The sequence below is a fragment of the Myotis brandtii genome, unplaced genomic scaffold, assembly GCF_000412655.1.
Source record: "Myotis brandtii unplaced genomic scaffold, ASM41265v1 scaffold213, whole genome shotgun sequence".
Taxonomy (NCBI): Eukaryota; Metazoa; Chordata; class Mammalia; order Chiroptera; family Vespertilionidae; genus Myotis; species Myotis brandtii.
This window is the reverse complement of record NW_005357962.1, coordinates 1,457,875-1,478,565: the sequence shown is the minus strand read 5'-3', so window position 1 is coordinate 1,478,565 and position 20,691 is coordinate 1,457,875. Positions and strand designations below refer to the sequence as shown.

Here is a 20,691-nt window from a genome sequence, read left to right as displayed (position 1 = left end):
AGGCCCTGTGATGCCAGTGGGATCAAAGCGGGTGAAAGGTCACACACAGGCCCTGTGACGCCGATGGCATGCATATTCCCCTTGAGCGGTGGAGAGGGGAGCCATGGCTCCACAGTTGGTCCGCTTGGGCACAGGTACCCAAGAGTGACAGGTCTGGCAGAGTGGGTCATCAGGCTTGTTTTGGAAGACCGAGACAGTGAAAGCAGGAGAGGCATTTGGGGGTGGGTGGATCTGAAGATGCTGTCAGTGCTGGATTATCTAGGGCAGCGGTTCGCAACCTGTGGGTCTCGACCCCTTTGGGGGTCGAACGACCCTTTCACGGGGGTCGCCTAAGACCATCGGAAAACACATATATAATTACATATTGTTTTGTGATTAATCACTATGCTTTAATTATGTTCAATTTGTAACAATGAAATTCGGGGTCACCACAACATGAAGAACTGTATTAAAGGGTCGCGGCATTAGGAAGGTTGAGAACCACTGATCTAGGGAATGGTACTCCACTGCCTTTAATGCTGCCCCTCCTCCTAGCTGCTGGCCCTAGTCATTTTGTGGCTCAGCAGCACCTCCTCTGGACGGTTCATGGAAATTTAGCCTATTTCCCCATTCTCAGTCACTCATATAAAATTTGGTTTTGGGGAAAGATTTTGTCACCAAAAACTAAAAATATTTTAAAAATTATTTGTGAACCTCAAGTTCTCTTGAGATTGGCTCTGTTACATGGGAATGGATATGAGTGTGCTGTGGGTCCTCCAGTTCTTGTAGGGAATCACTTGTGAAAGAAGGTGGAGGGGGAGGCAGCTGGGAAAGTATATACTTCAAGTGACATACACCTATCTTACTTTCTGGAATGAATTTGGTCTTAGATTCTGCATCTACTGCCAAGCAAAGGTGACTTGGGGGGGGGTATAAAGATGCAATTAAAAATGTCATATATTAAAATTAAAAATTATCATATATCAAATTTAAAAAATTATTATATATTAAATCGATTTTTCCCTTTTGGTGCACAGTTTCATGAATTTTAACACATGTATAGATTCGTGTAACCACCATCATAATCAGGACACAGAATAGTTCTGTCACTCTGCCAAGCCCCCTCACGCTCTTCATAGCCATAATCTACCTCCACTCAAAACTCGTGGCAACCACTGATCTGTATTTTCCCTCATGTTAGTCACACAGATGGAATAATACAGTTTGTAATCTTTTGAGATAGGCTTCTTTCACTTAGCATAAAGTCTTTGATACTCATCCAAGTGGTTGCTTGTATTACCAGTTTATTCCTTTTCACTAAAGAGTAGTATTCTACTGTATGGATGTACCAGAGTTTATGTAACCATTTACCTGTTAAAATGCACTTGGGTTGTTTATAGCTTTTGATTATCACAAATAAAACTGCTATAAACATTAGTGCACAGGTTTTTTTAAAAAAATATATTTTATTGATTTTTTACAGAGAAGAAGGGAGAGAGATAGAGAGCTTAAAATGCACTTGGGTTGTTTATGGCTTTTGATTATCACAAATAAAACTGCTATAAACATTAGTGCACAGGTTTTGGTGTGCACATAAATTCTGACTTCTCTAATAGGATTGCTTGGTTATATGGTAGCTGTATGTTTAAGTTTATAAGAAATTGCCAGGCCATTTTCCAGAGTGATTTTACCATTTTGCATTCCCACCAGCAATGTAGGAGAGTTCCAGTTGCTCCACATCCTCACCAGCACTTGGCATTGTTAGTTCTTCTTATTTTAGCCATCCTAATATGTGTACAATGAAATCTTAGCATGGATTTAACCTGTAATTCCATAGTGGATTATAATGTTGAACATTTTTTCATGTGCTTATTTGTCATTTTTCTGTCCTCTTTGGTGAAGTGTCTGTTCAAGTTCTTTGCCCATTTTTAAGTTGAGTTGTTTTCTTATTGTATATAAAAATTATATCTTTATATAATTACATTATATAAAGATGTAATTTTATTGTGATGATAAGAAGAGCTGAGAACAAAGGAGGGGAAATAGAAGAGACTTCCTTTCCACTGCCTGAAAAGGATTGGGGAGTGCAAAGGGGAAAAATACGAGCTAAAACCCAGTTGCAGATAGATTTGTATTCTCCTCCCACACCTACCCTGGAAAATAATTATACTTACTGATTCATAATCTGCCAATTCCAGCCTTGCTTTATTCTGCATTGTCCTCTTACAAAGATAGATGGCTGAGGAAAGAAGAGAAATTACACAAACAATCACAAATCCATCTGTCCATCCATCCATCCATGCATCCATCCATGCATCCATCCATCCATCCATCCATCCATCCATCCATCCACTCATCCAGCCAACCAGCAGCCAGCCCAGCTGGCTAAGTGCCCAGCTGTGCTGTGAAGAATATGTTTCTATGTGGAATCCATGACACCTCATCTCTAGGAATCTTTCTGCAAGTCAGGATGGGACGAGGACCCCATCTTTTAATCCTAACAACTCCCCTCCATCCGTTTCCTCTCCTTTACCCCAAGCATCCTGCATCAGGATAATCTTTCTCAAATATAACCATGTTACCCTCTTGCCTAAATGGCCTGCATCGACTCCTCAGTGACCGCAGAAGAAAGGTCAGGCTCCTTGGAGTAGCGTATTTGGTTCTTTAAGATCCAGTCTGCTTGTCTCTTCCCTTCCTCACTCAGGCATGTGAGGCTACTAAACATCTTTCAACCCCACTCCTCTGCATATATGTCTGCTCCATAGAAGCCCTTTCCCTTTTCTCTCTTCTTTCCCTCTGTCTATCTAGCAACCTCCTACTAATCTATGAAGATCCAGCTTGGTGTTCTAGATAGCTCAGCATCACATCTATCCACCATGAAAACTAATTCCAATGCACTATAATTACGGGCTTAGTAGGCTGGGCCTTGCTCTAGGCTGAAGGCTCTTCAAGGGCAGAGGCTGTGTCCTACTCAGCCCGATTCCCTATACCTGGCACCAGGGCCGAGTCTGCCAGTGGAGTAGATGAACAGTGGAAAAAGAGGGCAATTTAGCTCTCTCTTCCCAAGCTAAGAAAGGGTTCTTATCCCTTAGTTGCCAGGACATTCTCCCTCAAACATGGCCTTCATTACTTCCTCTCCCTACCTCTGCTCCTTCAGTATCTCCCTCCTCCTCCAGTGACAAGTAGACCAATGCAGGGAAGGCAAGAGATGAATGGGATGAATGAACACTAGAATAACCAGAAGGGAAGGACAGAGAGGACCTATCTGTTGTTTGACAACTTAAGTACATGAGGGTACTTATGTTTCTATGAAGTTGAATGGTTCAGAACAACTTGATAGAGGAGTGTTGGCTAAGATAGTTGCTGATGGGATTGGTACAGGTGAGATAACTGGAAAAAAAAATCAGAGAGGACCTATCTGTTGTTTGACAACTTAAGTACACGAGGGTATGTAGGCAACTCCTTGCTGAATTAGCCAACCTCCTCCATGTGGTCTGAAAAATTTACTAATGGCAGCCTAGGGTATGCTAGAACCTTCTGCTCATACCAGAGTTGTATGTGGATGAGAGTCAGTTATGTTTTTTCCCCCTCAAATATGCTTATGTTAGGCACACCTGTTATTTTAATAACGCAAGTGCACTAAATATTACACACACTGATGCAATTCATGTGAAAAGAGAGAGTTGTTTCTATGAAGTTGAATAGTTCAGAACAACTTGATTGAGGAGTGTTGGCTAAGATAGTTGCTGATGAGTTTGGTACAGGTGAGATAACTGGGGGGAAAAAGAGAGAAAACATAATAAAAATTTCAGAGCAGTAAACAGGTTGCTTCAAAAGTGTTTTTAAATTCTTGATGCACTTTAAAGATGCCCAAATTGGGTGGTTTATTTTGAGTATGACTTACTGAAGAAAAAACCCTCAAATTATCGGGGCCCATAATCAAAGTGACTCTTTGGTCTTCCCTTAAGAGACTGCCAAGTGAATATAGCTTTATATGTCTTACATTAAGATATGTATGTATCATTTTTCGCGATTCTCTACTTACCAACTTTTTCAATGAACTAAGCTGCTATATAGCTCTCCATTGTGTCTGATAAAGGTACTCTTTTGGTCTCTGGGACCACTGGTTAGGCAGCCTGTGGACTTGGGGGTGACCCGGAGCAGGAAGCCTGGCATGCCGCCAGACCCAGCAGGCCTGGTCTGGATGACCCAGGAGCAGTGCAGGTCAGTGGAGGTGGTGGCTGCTTTGACCATGCTGCCTCAGATAATATTTTGTATTGGCCACATGTGAAACTCAGGAAAGTCTAAGTCAGATTGGGGCTCCATGGAGGCAGAATCGTCCTCAGAAATTTACAGCCCATCTAGATCAAAATGGGCCAGCTAGGTTATAAAGTATAAAGTACCATGCAAGGAATGAAAAGCTGGTACCATTCCCCACAACCATGAGTTACATGGTGGCATGCTTTCAGCGCATTTCCCCTGTGGCTAATGTCACATATGAGGGAATCTGTTCACCAGAACCAGGGAGGTGGGACGTGGCTGTGGAGTGGACCTCTTCTTGGCACAGACCTTCCCTGGGCTTGTCTGCACCACTACGGTGCCTTCAACAGTGCTTGCTCTAACATCTAACCAATCAAATGACCGCTGGCAACAGCAGCCGGTCCTATACCAGGGCATCTGGGGGACTTGCTTTAAGATCAGATGTTGGCTTTTCTTGGATATTTAATTTCTCATTGAAAAACCTTTGTCTTTTTGCCCTCATACCTGGCATTCCCACCTCATTGGCTTCTCACTTGGATGATGCAACGCCATCACAAGCGCATTGTGTATCATTGTGACAAAAATAGAACAGGTTACAGAGAGGCAACTGGTGGTTGCTAGAGGGAAGGGCACTTGGGGGACTGGGTGAAAGAGGTGAAAGGATTAAGAGGTACAAATTGGTAGCTACAAAATAGTCCTGGGAATATGGAATATAGTCAATAATATTGTGGTAATTATGTATGATGCCAGGTGGGCACTGGAAATATTGGGGGATCACTTTGTAAACTATATGATTGTCTAATCACTATACTGTAAACCTGAAACCAATATAAAATGATATTGAAAGTAAACTATAATTGAAAAATAAAAATGCAAATAGTAAAAAAAGAACATGTTAAAAATTTATAAACAAAATGGATTCATGTGCAACATGTGTAATTGAACATTAAAAAAATATTGACTTTATTCTACCTCAATGTACTTTAAAAACGGACTCATTTTCCAAACTGTCTGTGCTAGTGACATCATTATTTATCTCAATCTCCTAAAGTAGGAGATTGTATCTCTCTATTTTCCTCATACCCTCTAATTACTTTTTAGAACAATGGAATTTCAGCATTGAAAGTAACCCTGGCAACCATCAAGTAAGGACCCTTCATCGACAGATGGAAAAACTAAAGGCCAAGAGAGGTGAATTGATTTACTCACCTCTGGTTACGGGTGGAGGTGGAAATAGAATTAAGGTCTCGTTCAGAGCCCTTTTTCCACTATGACAGTCATTGCCCCATTTATTTATTCATTTTCCCATTTAAAAGTGTATTGAATGTCTCTATGTGCCAAGCACTGTTTCAGGCGCTGGGGAAATCACCATGAGAGCAGCTACCACTTACATGGCGCTCACTGAGTGTCAGGGCCCTTCCCGGCACACCATGAGAGCAGCTACCACTTACATGGCGCTCACTGTCAGGGCCCTTCCCAGCGTTCACTTACTCCTCACAATAACCCTGTGAAGTGGGTTCTCTACTGTCCTCATTTTATAGACGAGGAAACTTTTTTTCAGGTCATTCTCCATTATTGGGGCTCCATTATGGCTCCCTAACACTGCTGATTCCATTCTAAATGTCTCTCCTCGACTATGAAGGCTTTTAAATAAACCTGCCCCTCCCAAACTATTGAACTTTCTCAATCATTCTTCATTAACGTAAAACCTTTGAGTACTCAGATCAGACTCCTCACTATGCCCTTCTTACCCCCATCATGCCACCTCTCTGGAATGCTTGGAGAACAAGACTGCGACTCATTCAAAGAGGTGACTGAGCAATCGATGCAGAGGAGGTGATCGGTAAATGTTTGTTGAATGAATGAAAGTTCCCGGTTCTTTGTCAATCCAAACCATACCTATTCTGAATTCTTAGCTTCAATTTCACATATTTTCCTGGCAAGAGGGCCACCAGAGAACCAATAAGATCAAACATCAGTCTAGGAATGATAATACCAACCACCACCGAGGTTTTATTGACTCCTTACTATCTGCCATACACCAAACCTTACTTGTAGTTCATTTAATCCTAACAAGACAACACTGGGAGACAAGTACTGTTATTATTTTGCTTTTAATATGAAGTTTCTGAGGCACAGAGAGGTTAAGGAACTTGCTAAGATCACACAGCTAGTGGAGCTAGTCAATGCTGGGCCCACCGTGCTGAATTCTTTCTTGGTAAATACTTATTTTCTGACTAAACTGCTTTGGGAATGTTGGCAAGTGATTTTGAATCCTACACCTTGACTTCTCCATCTGATTTGCCAAAATCGAGGCATATGAGTTAAAAAAATAATTTTGCTTTAATGAGAGCCTGATATAAATTGTTATTGCTATCCCTGTTTATGCTGGACAACTAAAATTAGAAAATGGAGAAAACATGTAGAGAAAGGGAAATAATGTCCATTGTATGCAGTGGTAGATGGCTTAGGCTTTACAGTCAAGTAAATATTTCAATCTTACTTGGGCCCAGTTTTCTGGTCCTACCATCCTCCCCCCTTCACTATGGCCTGGAAAAATATTGGTTTCCCCATTCACAAGGGCGCATGGCTGCTGCACGAAACAGCTACAATCATTCAAATTCTGAATTGGGCTTTTGTTAGCAAAATTTCAGCCCCAGAAACACTTGTTTTATGAGCAGCCAAATGCAGCTCCCATTCTGAGCCAGAAGCCTTGCTGGATCCACTTATCACATCATTTAGGGTGCAGCGCAGTTCCAGAGGGGCCCGCGGTGGTGCCTGCAGACAGCTGATGTGACAAGAGAGGGTCCTGTCCTCTGTATGAGGGCCATTTTCCAGACTTGGAAACAGAGCATCCGTAATCTTATTAGGCAATGACTTGTTCACATTCCATCCTTAGGATTGCTTCTAATTGCTAGTTACCCCGCCCTCAAATGTGTGGCCTGGAGGGCGTAGCTGGTCACACAGGTCTCCGGGACCGGCTCCCCCAAACACCACCCAGTGGCCGCTGCTGCTGCCTGCCTGCCTGTGCCCACCACCCAGCAGGGGGGGGGGGGGGGGGGGGGGCGGGGAGCTGCTGGTCTCATCAAGTGCCCAGTGAGAGGACAGCCACTGTGCGGCCCAGCAGCTGAGCCAGTGATGAGGATGCTGTGCAAAGGGAGAGGTGCTTCTGCACGATGCCACGCACAGGGCCATGAAAGGAGCATGGGCCTTGGAGCCACTCAGATCTGAGTTCAAATTCTGCTGCCTCCACTGAGTGTCTGCTAAGTGCCTTTAATAAAGAGCAAATACTCAGCATCAGCTATGCCTCAGGTGTGCACTGGGGGGTCTGAGAATGAACAAGGTGGACTAGTTCAAATTCTGCTGCCTCCACTGAGTGTCTGCTAAGCGCCTTCAATAAAGAGCAAATACTCAGCACCAGCTATGCCTCAGGTGTGCACTGGGGGCCTGAGAATGAACAAGGTGGACGAACCCCGCCCTCTTGGAGCTCCCAGACAAGTGGAAAGCAGTGTGATGACTGTGATAAGGGTGAGGAGGTGGCCGCTGGTTCTTTATCTGAAGTAGAGGGACAATGTCACTTCTTTAGAGGACTGGCACACAGAAATACTAAACAGCCTCCACAGAGAGCCTATGGCAAGAGTCTAATAGATCCCTCCCTTTACAAAGGCAACTCCCTGCTTACCCAGCTCCCAACTTCACCCACTCGTTATTTTTCTGGACCAGGGTAACGTCTGTATATCCCTGCTCTGATATTTCTCAGTTTCTCCCTAAATTCCAACTATCAAAATCACCAGTGAGTTATTAATAAATGTTAACAAGTCTGTGAGGATAGAAAGGGTCAGGGGGTGGTGGCCCCTTGATCTAGTCCTCCCGGGAAAAGTCCTACAGAGTTGCTTGGGATCCTGGTTTTCCACGGCCCCACAGAATGAACCTATTGGCCACCCTTGATAGACTTCTTCCGCCCCCCATTTCCTTCCCACGGCTGCATCTTCGGGTGTGCGCTGCCTTTCTCCATCATGTGAACAGGATGCTTATTACATGTCAACAGTATGACAAAGGGCTAAGCCCGGTGAAGAACCTCCTCCCCTGCACTCCGTCGCCAACACCGAGCATTTGCCTTCGCACTCCCAGCAGTAACACTGAGTGTGGGCTGTGCCTTCACTGCTCACCATAGTCCGTGTTTTCAGGCTCCCAGCAGTTCGATGGCCAGAAGTACGGAGCCTGCAAAAGAGCAGAGGTGTCAGGACTCAGAAGCAATTGCCCTCCCCTGCCTAGGGGTCAGGGTCAGCCCTCCCTGCACCCAGCGAGGACCCCTCCCTAGGACCAGCTCTGTCCCCATCTCCTTTGTGCTGATAGCACAGCCCAACCCTCTCCTGTTCTTAATGCAGCTGAGGACAGTCAACATTTTAATTTAGGTGCTGAGAAATGAATCCAAGTAAACAAATAAGTGAGAAAATGAGAAACTTAGTTTATAGGGCAAAACTTTCTTATCCTGAGACAATAGAAGTCTAACTACCGAAAATAGACTGGCATGGTTTTTTGGGTACAAGCCCCAAGTTCCTGAGTAGTGCCCGCCCGCCCCCCTTCCGCCCCTAAGTTCATATGATGAAGCCCTAACCCCCTGTGGCTGTATTTGGAGTAAGGAAGTAATTAAGGTAAAATGAGACTTTTAGGGTGGGACCCTGATCCCATAGGATTAGTGCCCTTATAAGAGGAAACAGCAGATCTGTTTCTAGTTCTCTCTCTCTTTTTCTGTCTCAAAAATACAACAAGAAGCAGCTATCTGAAATCCAGGATGAGCATGTTCACCACAAACGAAGCCCTACTGACACCTTGATCTTGGACGTCCAGGCTCCTGAACTGTGAACAATAAATGCCTGTTGTTTAAGCCACCCAGCATGGTATTGTGTTACGGCAGCCTGAGCAGACTAAGACACCCTTTAGCCCTGTCTAAAGAACTCGCTTCTAAACCCTTTGGTTTTGACCTGGACACCATCCCTTATCCTCTGCCCCAGATCTAGGATGGGATCTGAGAAAAGGAGTGGAAAACGGGTGTGACGGGTTAGCAGGTAGTGAATAGAAACATCGCACAGGAAGTCAGCATGATTCAGGAGAAAGATCATGGACTTTGCTATAAGGCTGACTAGGTTCCAACCAAGGCTATCTCTTAGACTTACTAAGTGCCCATGAATTCTCTGAAGACCTTAGCTTTCCCTTATAAGAGGAAACAGCAGATCTCTAGAAAATGGGTGATTTTTGCTCCCCAGAAATGTGTTCTTCAGAATAAATGAGGAAATATGTATAAACTGTCCAATAAATAGTAGGTTCTCCACGAGGGCTTTTCTGTATTATTTGGGTGGAGCAACAAAGGGCCCAGACAGAAGTTTGCTTGGTTTTCCCGAGCTGGTGGGAGGTAAGCGTTGCTCCCTCAAATACACTCAGTTTTTCCATGTGTCTCTAATCTGCAATCAGAAGATGATGAGAAGAAAAGGCTCTTCAGGAGGAGCTGGCAGGCCTACCTGGAACCGGTAAAAGGTGCCATCGTCCTTCATGGTGAGAACATGGTCCGAGATGGGAAAGACATAGCCCTGGGCAGCTATAAGGCTTCCCAAGTGTATTGCTTCAACTGCGGGGACAGGGCATAAGAGAGAGAGAAGTAATTAGGAAGCTGTCTGAGTGGAGGGCTGCGTAGCTGAAATGTAAGCTGTGAGTGCAGAAAGGCAACAGGAAGTCAACTGTCATCACCCCTAGATAACTACTGGCTGATTGACTGATCGTTCAATAACTTTATGATATGATTGCATGGACTGGGGGAGTATCAATGGTTGGGAAGCACTACCAAGTGTCTGGGACTCCTCTGCATCCCAGCTCTGAGAGTCTGACATTACTTTAACCTCCCCCCAAGACTTCCAATAGAAAGTGCTCATGGTGAAGAGCATGAGCTCTGGTGTAGATAAACCTGTGATAGTTCACATAAGGTGTGTAGCGGTGTCTGGGGCAGGGGAAGTGCTCAGTAAGTGCTGGCTGCCTGATTCATATTTTTATTCTCCTCATTTCTTATCATCCTCAGCAGTGAGCACACAGCCTCGCCACCCACAGACACTCTGCACTCAAACTGCATTGTCCGTTGTGACAGCCCCTTCTCTTAGGGACATAAAGGCAAGCCTCACTTTTGTGGTGAGCAGTGTAGTGGGCAATGGCACAGGGAGGCCAATCTGGTAAAAAATTTATATTTTTGCCACAATCAACATGTTGTTTTGTTACTTTAGCACCAACCATAACTAGATTCACATAAATCATTAAGAATTTTATATTTAGCCAAACCGGCATGGCTCAGTGGTTGAGCATCAAACTATGAACCAGGAGGTCACAATTTGATTCCGTCAGGGCACATGTCTGGGTTGCAGCTCAATTCCTCAGTAGGGGGCATGCAGGAGGAAGTCGATCAATAATTCTCTCTCATCATTGATGTTTCTATCTCTCTCCCTCTCCCTTCCTCTCCAAAATCAATAAAAATATACTTTTAAAAAGAATTTATATTTATTCTGAGCAGAGCTAAGAAAAATAATGAATTTAAATGATTATACCACACATAATAATATAAAAGTACTCTTCACACATATAAAAGTACTTTTACTGGTAAAAACAAATTTTTGTGTGTGGAAATTATTATTTTTAAAAATACCTTTATTGTTGAGAGTATTATAGATGTCCCCCTGTTAACCCCTATTTGCCCTTTTCCACCTGGATCAGATGTGTAAATTATTGACATGAAGAGGAGTTTCTAGGAACTAATTTTGCATGTTTTTGTAAGTTTTTAAAGGAGACTTGTTTTGGCTTTACTTGCCAACTTTTCAAGAGGCTGTGTATAATCCAGGTGCTGTGTTTACTAAGAGCCACCTCTCCCCCTTTGGAAGGAATGTACATGTGTAACTGGTGGGATTAAAACAAATGGAGTTTTATTTTACCTGCTTGGTGCTGACCAGTTTGCTTTTTAAAGTCTATATGGCTTAAGCATCATGGGTCCAGCAAAAAAAAGGGGAGTTTTATCACGTGTAGCTGCTCCTTGCCCAGGAAAGGAAGAACTAAATCCACTAAGAAGGCGACTTTCATGTCACCAGTCCAGAGCTAGAACTCTCGCTTCATTCTTTGAGCAAAAGGGCTTTTGCTTAGAAATGTGGCAGGCGGGAAGAAGAAAGGGAGAGAGGGGTGGAGGTAGACATGTCCGGCTTCCCAGGGCCTTCGTTTGCCTTGTTTCCACCCTTCTATACCCAGCTGGTGAATTACTCGTTAACTCCTCCTGCTCAGAAGCCCAGGCAGTTCCCAACACCTGGAAGTTCTCTTAAGGGCATCAGAGTGTAGCCAACCTTCAGAGACATGACCCTTGTCATGTACACCTTTCACTGAAGCTCCTCATACTAGGGCCAGAGGGGATTCCTAACCATCTCTCCTACCACTAGCTGGTTCAGGGTTCTCAGCATAATACTACTACCCACTACTATTACTATTATTACTACTACCACCACCACCACCACTACTACTACTATTATCACCACTACCACTACCACCTATACTACTGTTACTACTACTACTACTACCCACTACTATTACTATTAATTACTACCACTACCACCATTACTATTAATACTACCACTACTACTAACCACTACTATTACTATTACTACTACTACTACTACTACCACCACCACTACTACTATCACTACAACTACTAACAAAAATAATGATAAGATATTTTAGTGACACATAATTATTTTGGAAGGGCGAGGAAAACAGTGCTCTTGGAAGAGACCACCGTGAAGAAAGGTGCTCCTTAGTTTAGCATCATTATCAAAAGAAATGTTGACTTTAAATACATGTAACTAAGCTGGAAGAGACTTATTCAGTCCAGTTTTTGTAAGTGGACAATCAGAAGTCCAGGCTGCATAGGAAAAACCCATAGGCCAGTTGATTCAGGTTCTTTCCTTAAAAGGATTGGCAGGTATCGTTTTCCCCTGTGGAGAAAGAACTTGACTAGAATTAAGCATTTTCATGAGTCATGAGAGTGGCCATTAATCAAAGTGGTGAAAAAGGCTACTGTCACTTCATTAATGACCTGCTTTTCAGGCACTCAGGTTTCTGGCAACTATATTTAATCAAACCCTATGTAAATTGTATTGTTTTGTAGTCAATAGTATATTAGAAGCATCAGATTAAAATACAGGAATGCCTGAGTTGACATACTGACCCCAGTCAAGAATCATAGCTGAAGGACAGACATCTAGAAAGGGAACTTGAGAAAAGATCTTTAAAAAGCATAGCAATTGTCCAGCCAGCCTGGCTCAGTGGTTGAGTGTCGATCTATGAACCAGGGAGTCATTGTTTGATTCCCAGTCAGGATACATGCCCGGGTTGTGGGCTCGATACTCAGTAGGGGGCGTGCAGAAGGCAGCTAATCATCATTGATGTTTCTATTTTTCTTTCCTTCTCCCTTCCTCTCTGAAATTAATAAAAATATATTTTAAAAAAACATAGTAATTGGAGGCCATTTAATTTGGGGCAAAGAGGTCTAATCTGTAAGAACATCAGAATACATGTATGGGTATTTATACACATGAAATACAGGCACCAGGAATACTCAGTTAAGACAGGGAGTGAAAAATAAATTCAGAAAAGTATTAACTAACAACACATGGTAATAAGCTATACTTATCTAGAATTTTCATTTGTCTAGAACTCCCCATTTTTCATTATGCCGTGAAAATAAATTTTACTGCTTATTTACTGGTGGGAGGACAGATTTAGAAACTGTTTTATTGGCTAGAGTTTTGTTATTGTCTTTCTGGTAAGGTTTTCCTAATTGAAATGCACAATTAAAGTTGAAAAAAAAATAATTCCTTCCCTTCTTGCAGAAGAAGAAAACAGAAGGCATCTTAGCAAATAATTAAACATCTTAATTGTGAATCAGGCAATCTAATTTTAAGATCCGGGTCTGGAAGGCTGCTCAGTGACAGTGCTACAACTTATCTTTAATTGCTGTGGCTAATGAGAATTCAACTCATTTCACATGTTACTGTATTGGGCTCTTTGGCATTCTCAATGGTTACTCATTTCCTCAAAGGGTGATTTAAATTTAAAGGTAGCTATTCAGTGGAGAAAATAAATCAATTTCATTTGTAAGTAAAGAGGTTCCACATCTTGGGATTCACCTATAAGCCCAGTTCTCAGGAGGGTAGGAGATCTAGTCTGGAACTTGGTTATGTGGTATGTTTACTGATACCATGAGGGATAAAGTCAGGGTCGAAGGTCAAGTACCTGGGTCTTCGATGGACAGGTTCTTCATCAGCCACTGCACAATGTCAGTACCTGCAATGATAAAGCAATTCACCTGAAGACCTGGTGGGTGGTAAGCCCTGTGGCAGAAGAAGCATGTTTACCTAAGAGAATCCTCATTTGAATTAGCACACACCTAGAGAGCTGGGCGATACTGATGCTTTTCTATCCTAACAAACTCTTTCTACCCATTGGTTCACTTCCACAGTTATAATCCCATTCTTTTCCAAAAAAACATCCAACTCTGATGACGCCGAAGGGTCTTGTGTGCACACGTTTCTGGGGAGCATCTGTAGGGGAAATCCTGCGCATACAGATTTGGATGACTTCCCCAAGATGGGCTGGTGAAATTTTACCATGCCCGGCCTGCAGACCATTTCCTACGGAGAGCAGCCTCCTCCGTTCCCTACCCTTACTGACAAGGGCTGACAATGTTCCTGAAAATGTCTCTAATTTCTTCTGGCATGGGCCCACCCTGAAAGAAAGTAGCCCTGTGTCAGTCTGTGGGAGAAACTTCTCTGTATTCACTTGTCCCCTCGGCCAGGTGACATTTCCTGATGCTCCTGCAGTTTGGTGTGGACTGAGTTCTGACAGTGGGCATGATGAATGTTGCTTTTAGACACAGGCCGTGAAAACTCCCATATGGCCCTGCACAGCTCCATACCCCTCTGTTCCCCACCTGCTGGCTGAATGGAGAGGACTTCAAGGGCTCAGGGCGGGCAGAGCCACAATGTGGAAGGAGCCTGGGCTTCTGAACAACCATGAAAACTGATGCCCATTTGGGGCTCTGACCTGATTGAAAGTGTGTCATGTTAAGCCCCAGAAATTCGGGGCTTACCTGTTTAGGCACCTAGTATTATCTTAACTAATTTAAAATCTTAAGAGTCAGAAGGGACTTTTAAAACTTACTTGCTCCAACTCCAGCCAATACATGAGCCCCCATCCGCAACACCCTGGACAAGAGGTGCTGTAATCTCCATTTAGAAAAATCCCAGAACCTCGGAACTCACAGATCCCTCCTAGCCAGTCTGTCCCAGTGGAATCGTCTTTGATTTCTAGGAGCAGAAACTGGACTTACTCTGTGGCTTGCTCTCTTTGGCCTTAGTTTTGCATTCTAATGCTAGAAAAACAAACCCAGACCTTCTCACTCTGTGGGACAGGTCTTCAAACATTTGGGCAGTTCATCTGACATACTATCGGCATCTCCTTGAGTGTCATCCCCTCCTCGTGAGCCATGCCTGGGTCTCTCACCATTTTGGTCACAATTAATTCCCTTTTGTCTACCTCCATTTGGAAATGTGGCTCCTAGAACCAATGTTTCCTAGGGCAGCCCAATTCCCATGAGGAGTTGTTTTCGGAGGATTACGAACTTCTGATCAATTCACCCCAAATCTCACTTTAAACCAATGCAGACCTTCGACGGTGGCTTTGTCATTTCAGGATGTATGCATGACAGAAAATAGCCCGAAAGGGGAGCATTTCCAGATATTCAAGTCCTGGCATGGGTGTAAGGCTTGGTAGGAGAGAGAGGGCCCACGGACAGCTCTCCTGGGATAGATTCCTGCCTGAGAGACTGGAGAGCGTGCAGAGGGGTTTAACTGTTGTTCTTTACCAGAACTCAAGTTTCTAGAAATTTGGTTGCCAGTGGGGAGACCAGTTCCGGCCTGAGTGCCTATTTGCTTCTCTTTGGCTCTCTGGACGGTCGATGAACTCTCTCTACACGGTAAACGGCCAGGGGCCCATCCTACTCTTTCTGTATGTCCTCCCTCCCCCACCACCCCAGGACCAGTCTTCACTGCTGCAGGCCTCCCCACATCTCCACCTCAAAAGCAAGACTTCTGAGCTTTCCCGTATTCTTGCTCCCGGCTGGCATCTATGAGCTAAACTTTGGATCCAAAACACCCCTACTCATTCACATTCTTCGAGAGAAAGGGAGAGGATGTCTGTGTGTGCTTGTGCGTGCGGGTCCATTTCCTCCAAATTATACAAGTTCAACATTTGTCCTAGGAAATGAAGAACAAAGCAGAAATCAAATAAGGACTGTAATCCCAAGTTGGGGGTGGGGGAGAGACGCTAACCTGTTTTTTCCTCAAAAGAAAAATAGTCCTTTTTTGCGGGTTGCCTGGAAACGGAGAGGTTTCCAGCATCAGCAACCGCTCTCCCCGGGGCAGGCGGATTATCTTTCTGCTGAGCTGGCGGAACCGTTATTTATCACCTGCCAAGACTGATTACTCACCCTGGGACAATGACAGCCCTTCCTTTCCCCTGTTAATTACTGTCATCATTAATATCCATGTCACTAATTAGTATTCATTCACACTGAAACTCCTTCCTCGCTGTCATATCCGTTCCCCCTCCACCCACCCCAGTCCACAGCACCATTGTCTGGGTTTCTACCCCCTTTTGGCTTTACGGGCTCAGCGTCTCGCCTGCTTGTCTGCCTAGTCCACCAAGGCCCCATCTGCATGCAGAACTGAAGGATCCCATTTAATCACATTTTGTGTGTGTGTGAAAAGGGGACAATCACAAAGGCCCCTTTTCCTTTCCCCTGGCACTGTGGGGACCACAGGCCTTGGTTCCTTGTCCTGGGTGCAGCCCCCATGACAGTCAATGTCTTCATCTGGGGGCTGGTGTGGCTGTCCTTGGCCCTGGTTGAGGGCGGGGCTGCTGCCCCTGGCTGTCCTGGCCACTGCTGTCAGGGCAGTAGCACCCATCACCCCGCCATCCCACACACGCTACTGGAACACGAGGTGGCCGTCAGCAAACATGACAACGCCTAGGGCTGTGGACTCTCCCCCTGTGGGCGCGGGGTGTCCTAGGCTTCCGAGGACTGATTTGGGGAGGCCAGCCCCCAGTCTAATGGCAGAAAGTAAACCGCTGCCTGTTTGGCCCCAGAAACAAGTCAGGAAGAAAAGTTAGTCCTAATGTTATGTCCATTAAAAGACCTACCATTGTTCCACTGTAGAGTCAGACAAGAGTAGTCCAAACCACCACCAGGAGTAAGTATTCTTCTTCTCCTTGTTCTTCCTTCTTCCCCCTCCCCCAATCATTCTTGCCTTCTTATTACAAAAAGAATTTCAAGATTATTTTCTGTTCTATCCAAAATTTGTTGTTGCCTTTTGTGATCACTATTGGGTTCTGGTTCTTATCTCAGCCAAGCTGCCCTGCCAAGGACTTAAAATCAATATAAAAACACTGCCCAGCTGGCATAGCTCAGTGGTTGAGCATTGATCTATGAACCAGGAGGTCACAGTTAGATTCCTGGTCAGGGTATATGCCTGAGTTGGGAGCTCAATCCCGGGGGGAAGGGCGATCAGTGGTTCTCTCTCATCATTGATGTTTCCATCTCTCTCTCCCTCTCCCTGAAATATCTCTGAAATCAATAAAATATATATTTAAAAAAAAACACACAGAGAAAACCACCAGCAACAAGTGTGGGATGGTCACCCTTTATTTTCCAAGGTCCCAAAACACTTGGCTCAAAGTTTTCTTTTTGAGGTGAATTTACCAACATATATTCCATGGGCATCATGAAATACATCAGAGGGCACCTGAAACACTTGTCCACAACATGAGTGGGTTGCTAGCTGAGCCCCGATTAGATTATGCAAACTTGAGAAAAGGTTGGTTCCAGTCACCTGCAAATTTCAAGGTACCTGAAACTTGGTAGCTTATATATCACTAGAGGCCCGGTACACGAAATTCATGCACTGGGGGGGGGGGGGTGGGCCTAAGTTGGCAGTCAGACATCCCTCTCACAGTCTGGGGCTCTCGCAGTCTGGGACCCCTCGCTCCTTACTGCCCACCTGCAGCAGAGGTGGGAGAGGCTCCTGCCACCACTGCTGTGCTGACCAGCCATGAGCCCGGCTTCTGGCTGAGCAGTGCTCCCTGTGGGAGCGCACTGACCACCAGGTGGCAGCTCCTGAATTGAGTGTTTCCCCCCTGGTGGTCAGTGTGTGTCATAGTGACTGGTTGTTCCACCGTTTGGTCGATTTGCATATTAGTCTTTTACTATATAGAACAGTACTGACAACTGAAGTGATTGATAACTCATCAGCCCTCACCATGAGGGAAAGACACTTCCACTTGAGTAACCCGTTTCTGGAGCCCAACAAAAGATAAGATGGTTCCTGCTGTGGGTGAGCTCAGGGCTCTCCCCAGTCAAGGTTATGACTCCGTCTGACATTGGATTCCACATACCTGCCGAGGTCTCAGCTGCCTTTGAGTGAGGAAGGAAGCCTTATGCCACCTCATCGAGTGTGTAGGTGCCATGTGCAGGCCACTGCTCATGTAGGGGGGGGGGCGACATTCCTGAGTGCCCACTGTGTACCAGGCCAGAGCTGTGAACTTGACCCTGTTATCACATATCATCTTGACGACAATTATGTAAAGTACTAGAGGCCCGGTGCACGAATTTGTGCACCGGTGGGGTCCCTCAGCCTGGCCTGTGCCCTCTCGCAATCCGGTACCCCTTGGGGGTTTCAGCCCGATCCCCACAGGCCAGGCCGAGGGAACCCACTGGTGCGTGAATCCATGCACCGGGCCTCTAGTATGCATATAAGATCTTTGGTTAATCTCTTCCTGCCCTCCCCCTCCTCCCTTCCCCTCTGAGATTCATCAGTCTGTTCCATGTTTCCATGCCTGTGGTTTCCACTCCTGCATTGAGCATCTGCCCTCTGGTGGTCAGTGTGTGTCATAGCTATTGACTGGTCGCTTAGGCTTTTATAGCCTAATATGCTAAGTGTCCAGTCATCCAGTTGTCTGTTCAACCAATCAAAGTGTAATATGCTAATGATATGCTAAGGCCACTCAACCACTTGCTATGACGTGCACTGACCACCAGGTGGCAGACAGTCAACCAGTTGACCAGTCGCTATGATGTGCACTGACCATCAGGGGGCAGACGCTCCGACTGGTAGGTTAGCTTGCTGCAGGGGGTCTGGCCGATTGGGACTGAGAGAGATGGGCTGGACATGCCCTGGAGCCCTCCCGCGGTCCCTCCCCAGCTGGCCAACCTCCCATGTCCCTCCCTGGTCCCAATCATGCTCTGATGGGGTCCCTCAGCCTGCACCCTCTCTCAATCTGGCACCCCTTGGGGGATGTTGGAGAGCCAGTTTTGGCCCGATCCCACAGGCCAGAGCAAGGGACCCCACTGGTGCACAGGTTTGTGCACTGGACCTCTAGTATATAGATAATAACTGTAATACCCTTTATAAAAATTAGGGCCAGAGTGGCCCAAGGTCACATACTAGCACCTGTTAGAGCAAAGGTTGGAATCCAGACAATCATCTGCCAGGTATTATTTCCATTACAGCATTCTGCTTGTCTTGTCTCTGAGTAACTTTCTGAATACTATACAGAAGAATAATTGGAAAAGTGATCTTCTGCACTCATTCTTCCCTGAAGCAGAGACATTAATTTAGTGATAATAATAATTACTACCATATACTATTTAACTAATAATTTATTGAACACTTTTTATATCCCAGGCTTCGGAATAATCCCACTATAATAATCCTATGATGTAAATAAATGATTTCCATTTTGTAGATAAATTGAAGGACACTCTAAGTAGGATAGTCTTTACAGTTTTAGATCTTTCTTTTTTCCTTAGTTAAAAAAAATTTAAAAATGCAACAATTAGCTGGCAGAAAAAACAAGAGGAACTGTTAAATTGGCCCTTGAAGGTGGGCACATGACTTGCTGGCAGTAAGACAGAGGAAATACAGGTGGCAGGACAAGTGTGGTGAGAGGTCTAGTGGCCTTTGTGAGGCATATTGTTCAGTCTATGGGCTTGAGTTTTTCCAAGGAAAAGCACGACACATTTCACAGATACACACTTGCTTACCAAGCACATGAAGCAATAGAGCGCAGTGCTTGTAAAGTCAGGCAGATTTGGGTTCGACTCATGCTATGCCACTTACACATTGTGTGACCGGAGCAGGTCCCTTCACCACCACCCACCTAATCTCCATTTCTCTGTCAGTCCACTGGGGGAGGGGAATACTTACAGGATAAAGTAAGATTATGGACAGGAAGCCCTTGCCCCAGAGCCTGGGCCATGCTTAGGTTGAAGGGACTGTTTGTTACTGGGTCACCTTTCTCCTCCGTGCCTTCCTTTCCTCGCATGAAAACCAGGACAATCACAACAGGACCTGCTGCGTAGGCGCTGAGGGTTAACGTGCGACGCTAGCACAGTGCTTGGGACACAGCTGACGCACATGAGCTACTGATACGGCTTATCGTTTAGTCACCTTGTGTCGCAGCCAAGTGTCTAACCACATCGTCTGCATGGCTGGGAGAAATGGCAGCCACTTGAAATTCTTGCGTTATTTGCCCGCTTTTTCATTTTAGGCCTTAATCTCAAAGGTCTTCTGAGGCTTCTGGGAAGGGGTCTGCTGATGGACAGCTTGTTGGACGCAAGGGGAGATGAAGGTAGCAGTGGCAGCAGGGAAACGTTAGGACTGGTGGGGCCTCACTGAAGGAGTGGGACCTCTTTCTGGCACTTTCCTGGCCCTGGAGCTCATTTCCTGGGAATTGAGAGTAGAAAGCAAAACAGGTGTCCTCATCCCACTGTCATTCAGTCGAATGTAACAAACTGGGCACCATTCTGGTTCTCTGACCTCCTTCCACCCTCTTCTCCTTCCCTTCTTTCTTCTTCTGCCTGATAGACCTACCATCTTTCCACTCCCAGAATGCACCTCGCTCCATCCCACCGCAGGGCCTTTGCACACACTGCTCCCCTTTCTCCAGGCCAGCTCTACCTTGCGCTGACTCCTGCAGTCCTCTGGCCCTAACTTCGCAGGAAAGCCTCCACTGCTCTCCACACCCGGTCCAGGTCCTCTGGCGTTCATTTGCAGGGACGGGGTTCCTTCTCTTTGGAGCATTATCTCAGTTTGGAATTAGTCATTTACGATGAGATCATTTGATCAGTGTCTGCCTCCCCTCTGCATTAGCTTCCTGGAGCTGCTGTAATAACGCACCACACACTAAGCGGCGTAAACAATGAAAATGTACTGTCCCTACTGTCCCCCAGACCTGGAGGCCAGGGTCTGAGTCCAGGTGTCAGCAGCGTTGGCTCAGCTGCCGGCTGTGAGGGCGAGTCTGTTCCCTGGTGAGCGC

The 20,691-nt window shown here is 45.3% G+C and overlaps 1 protein-coding gene across 7 annotated transcripts in view; it reads right to left on the bottom strand.

Moving 5' to 3' along the window:
* RGS6 (regulator of G-protein signaling 6) overlaps nucleotides 1-20,691 on the bottom strand; it is a 517,144-nt gene that overhangs the window by 92,879 nt on the left and 403,574 nt on the right. For all 7 annotated transcript variants that reach the window (XM_014539306.1, XM_005865790.2, XM_005865793.2 and 4 more), the window contains exons 4-7: nucleotides 13,552-13,602; nucleotides 9,759-9,865; nucleotides 8,409-8,460; nucleotides 2,154-2,218 (exon numbers count right to left, since the gene is read on the bottom strand). In XM_014539306.1, coding sequence (XP_014394792.1) covers nucleotides 2,154-2,218; nucleotides 8,409-8,460; nucleotides 9,759-9,865; nucleotides 13,552-13,602 — 275 coding nt within the window. The remainder of the gene's footprint in view (nucleotides 1-2,153; nucleotides 2,219-8,408; nucleotides 8,461-9,758; nucleotides 9,866-13,551; nucleotides 13,603-20,691) is intronic.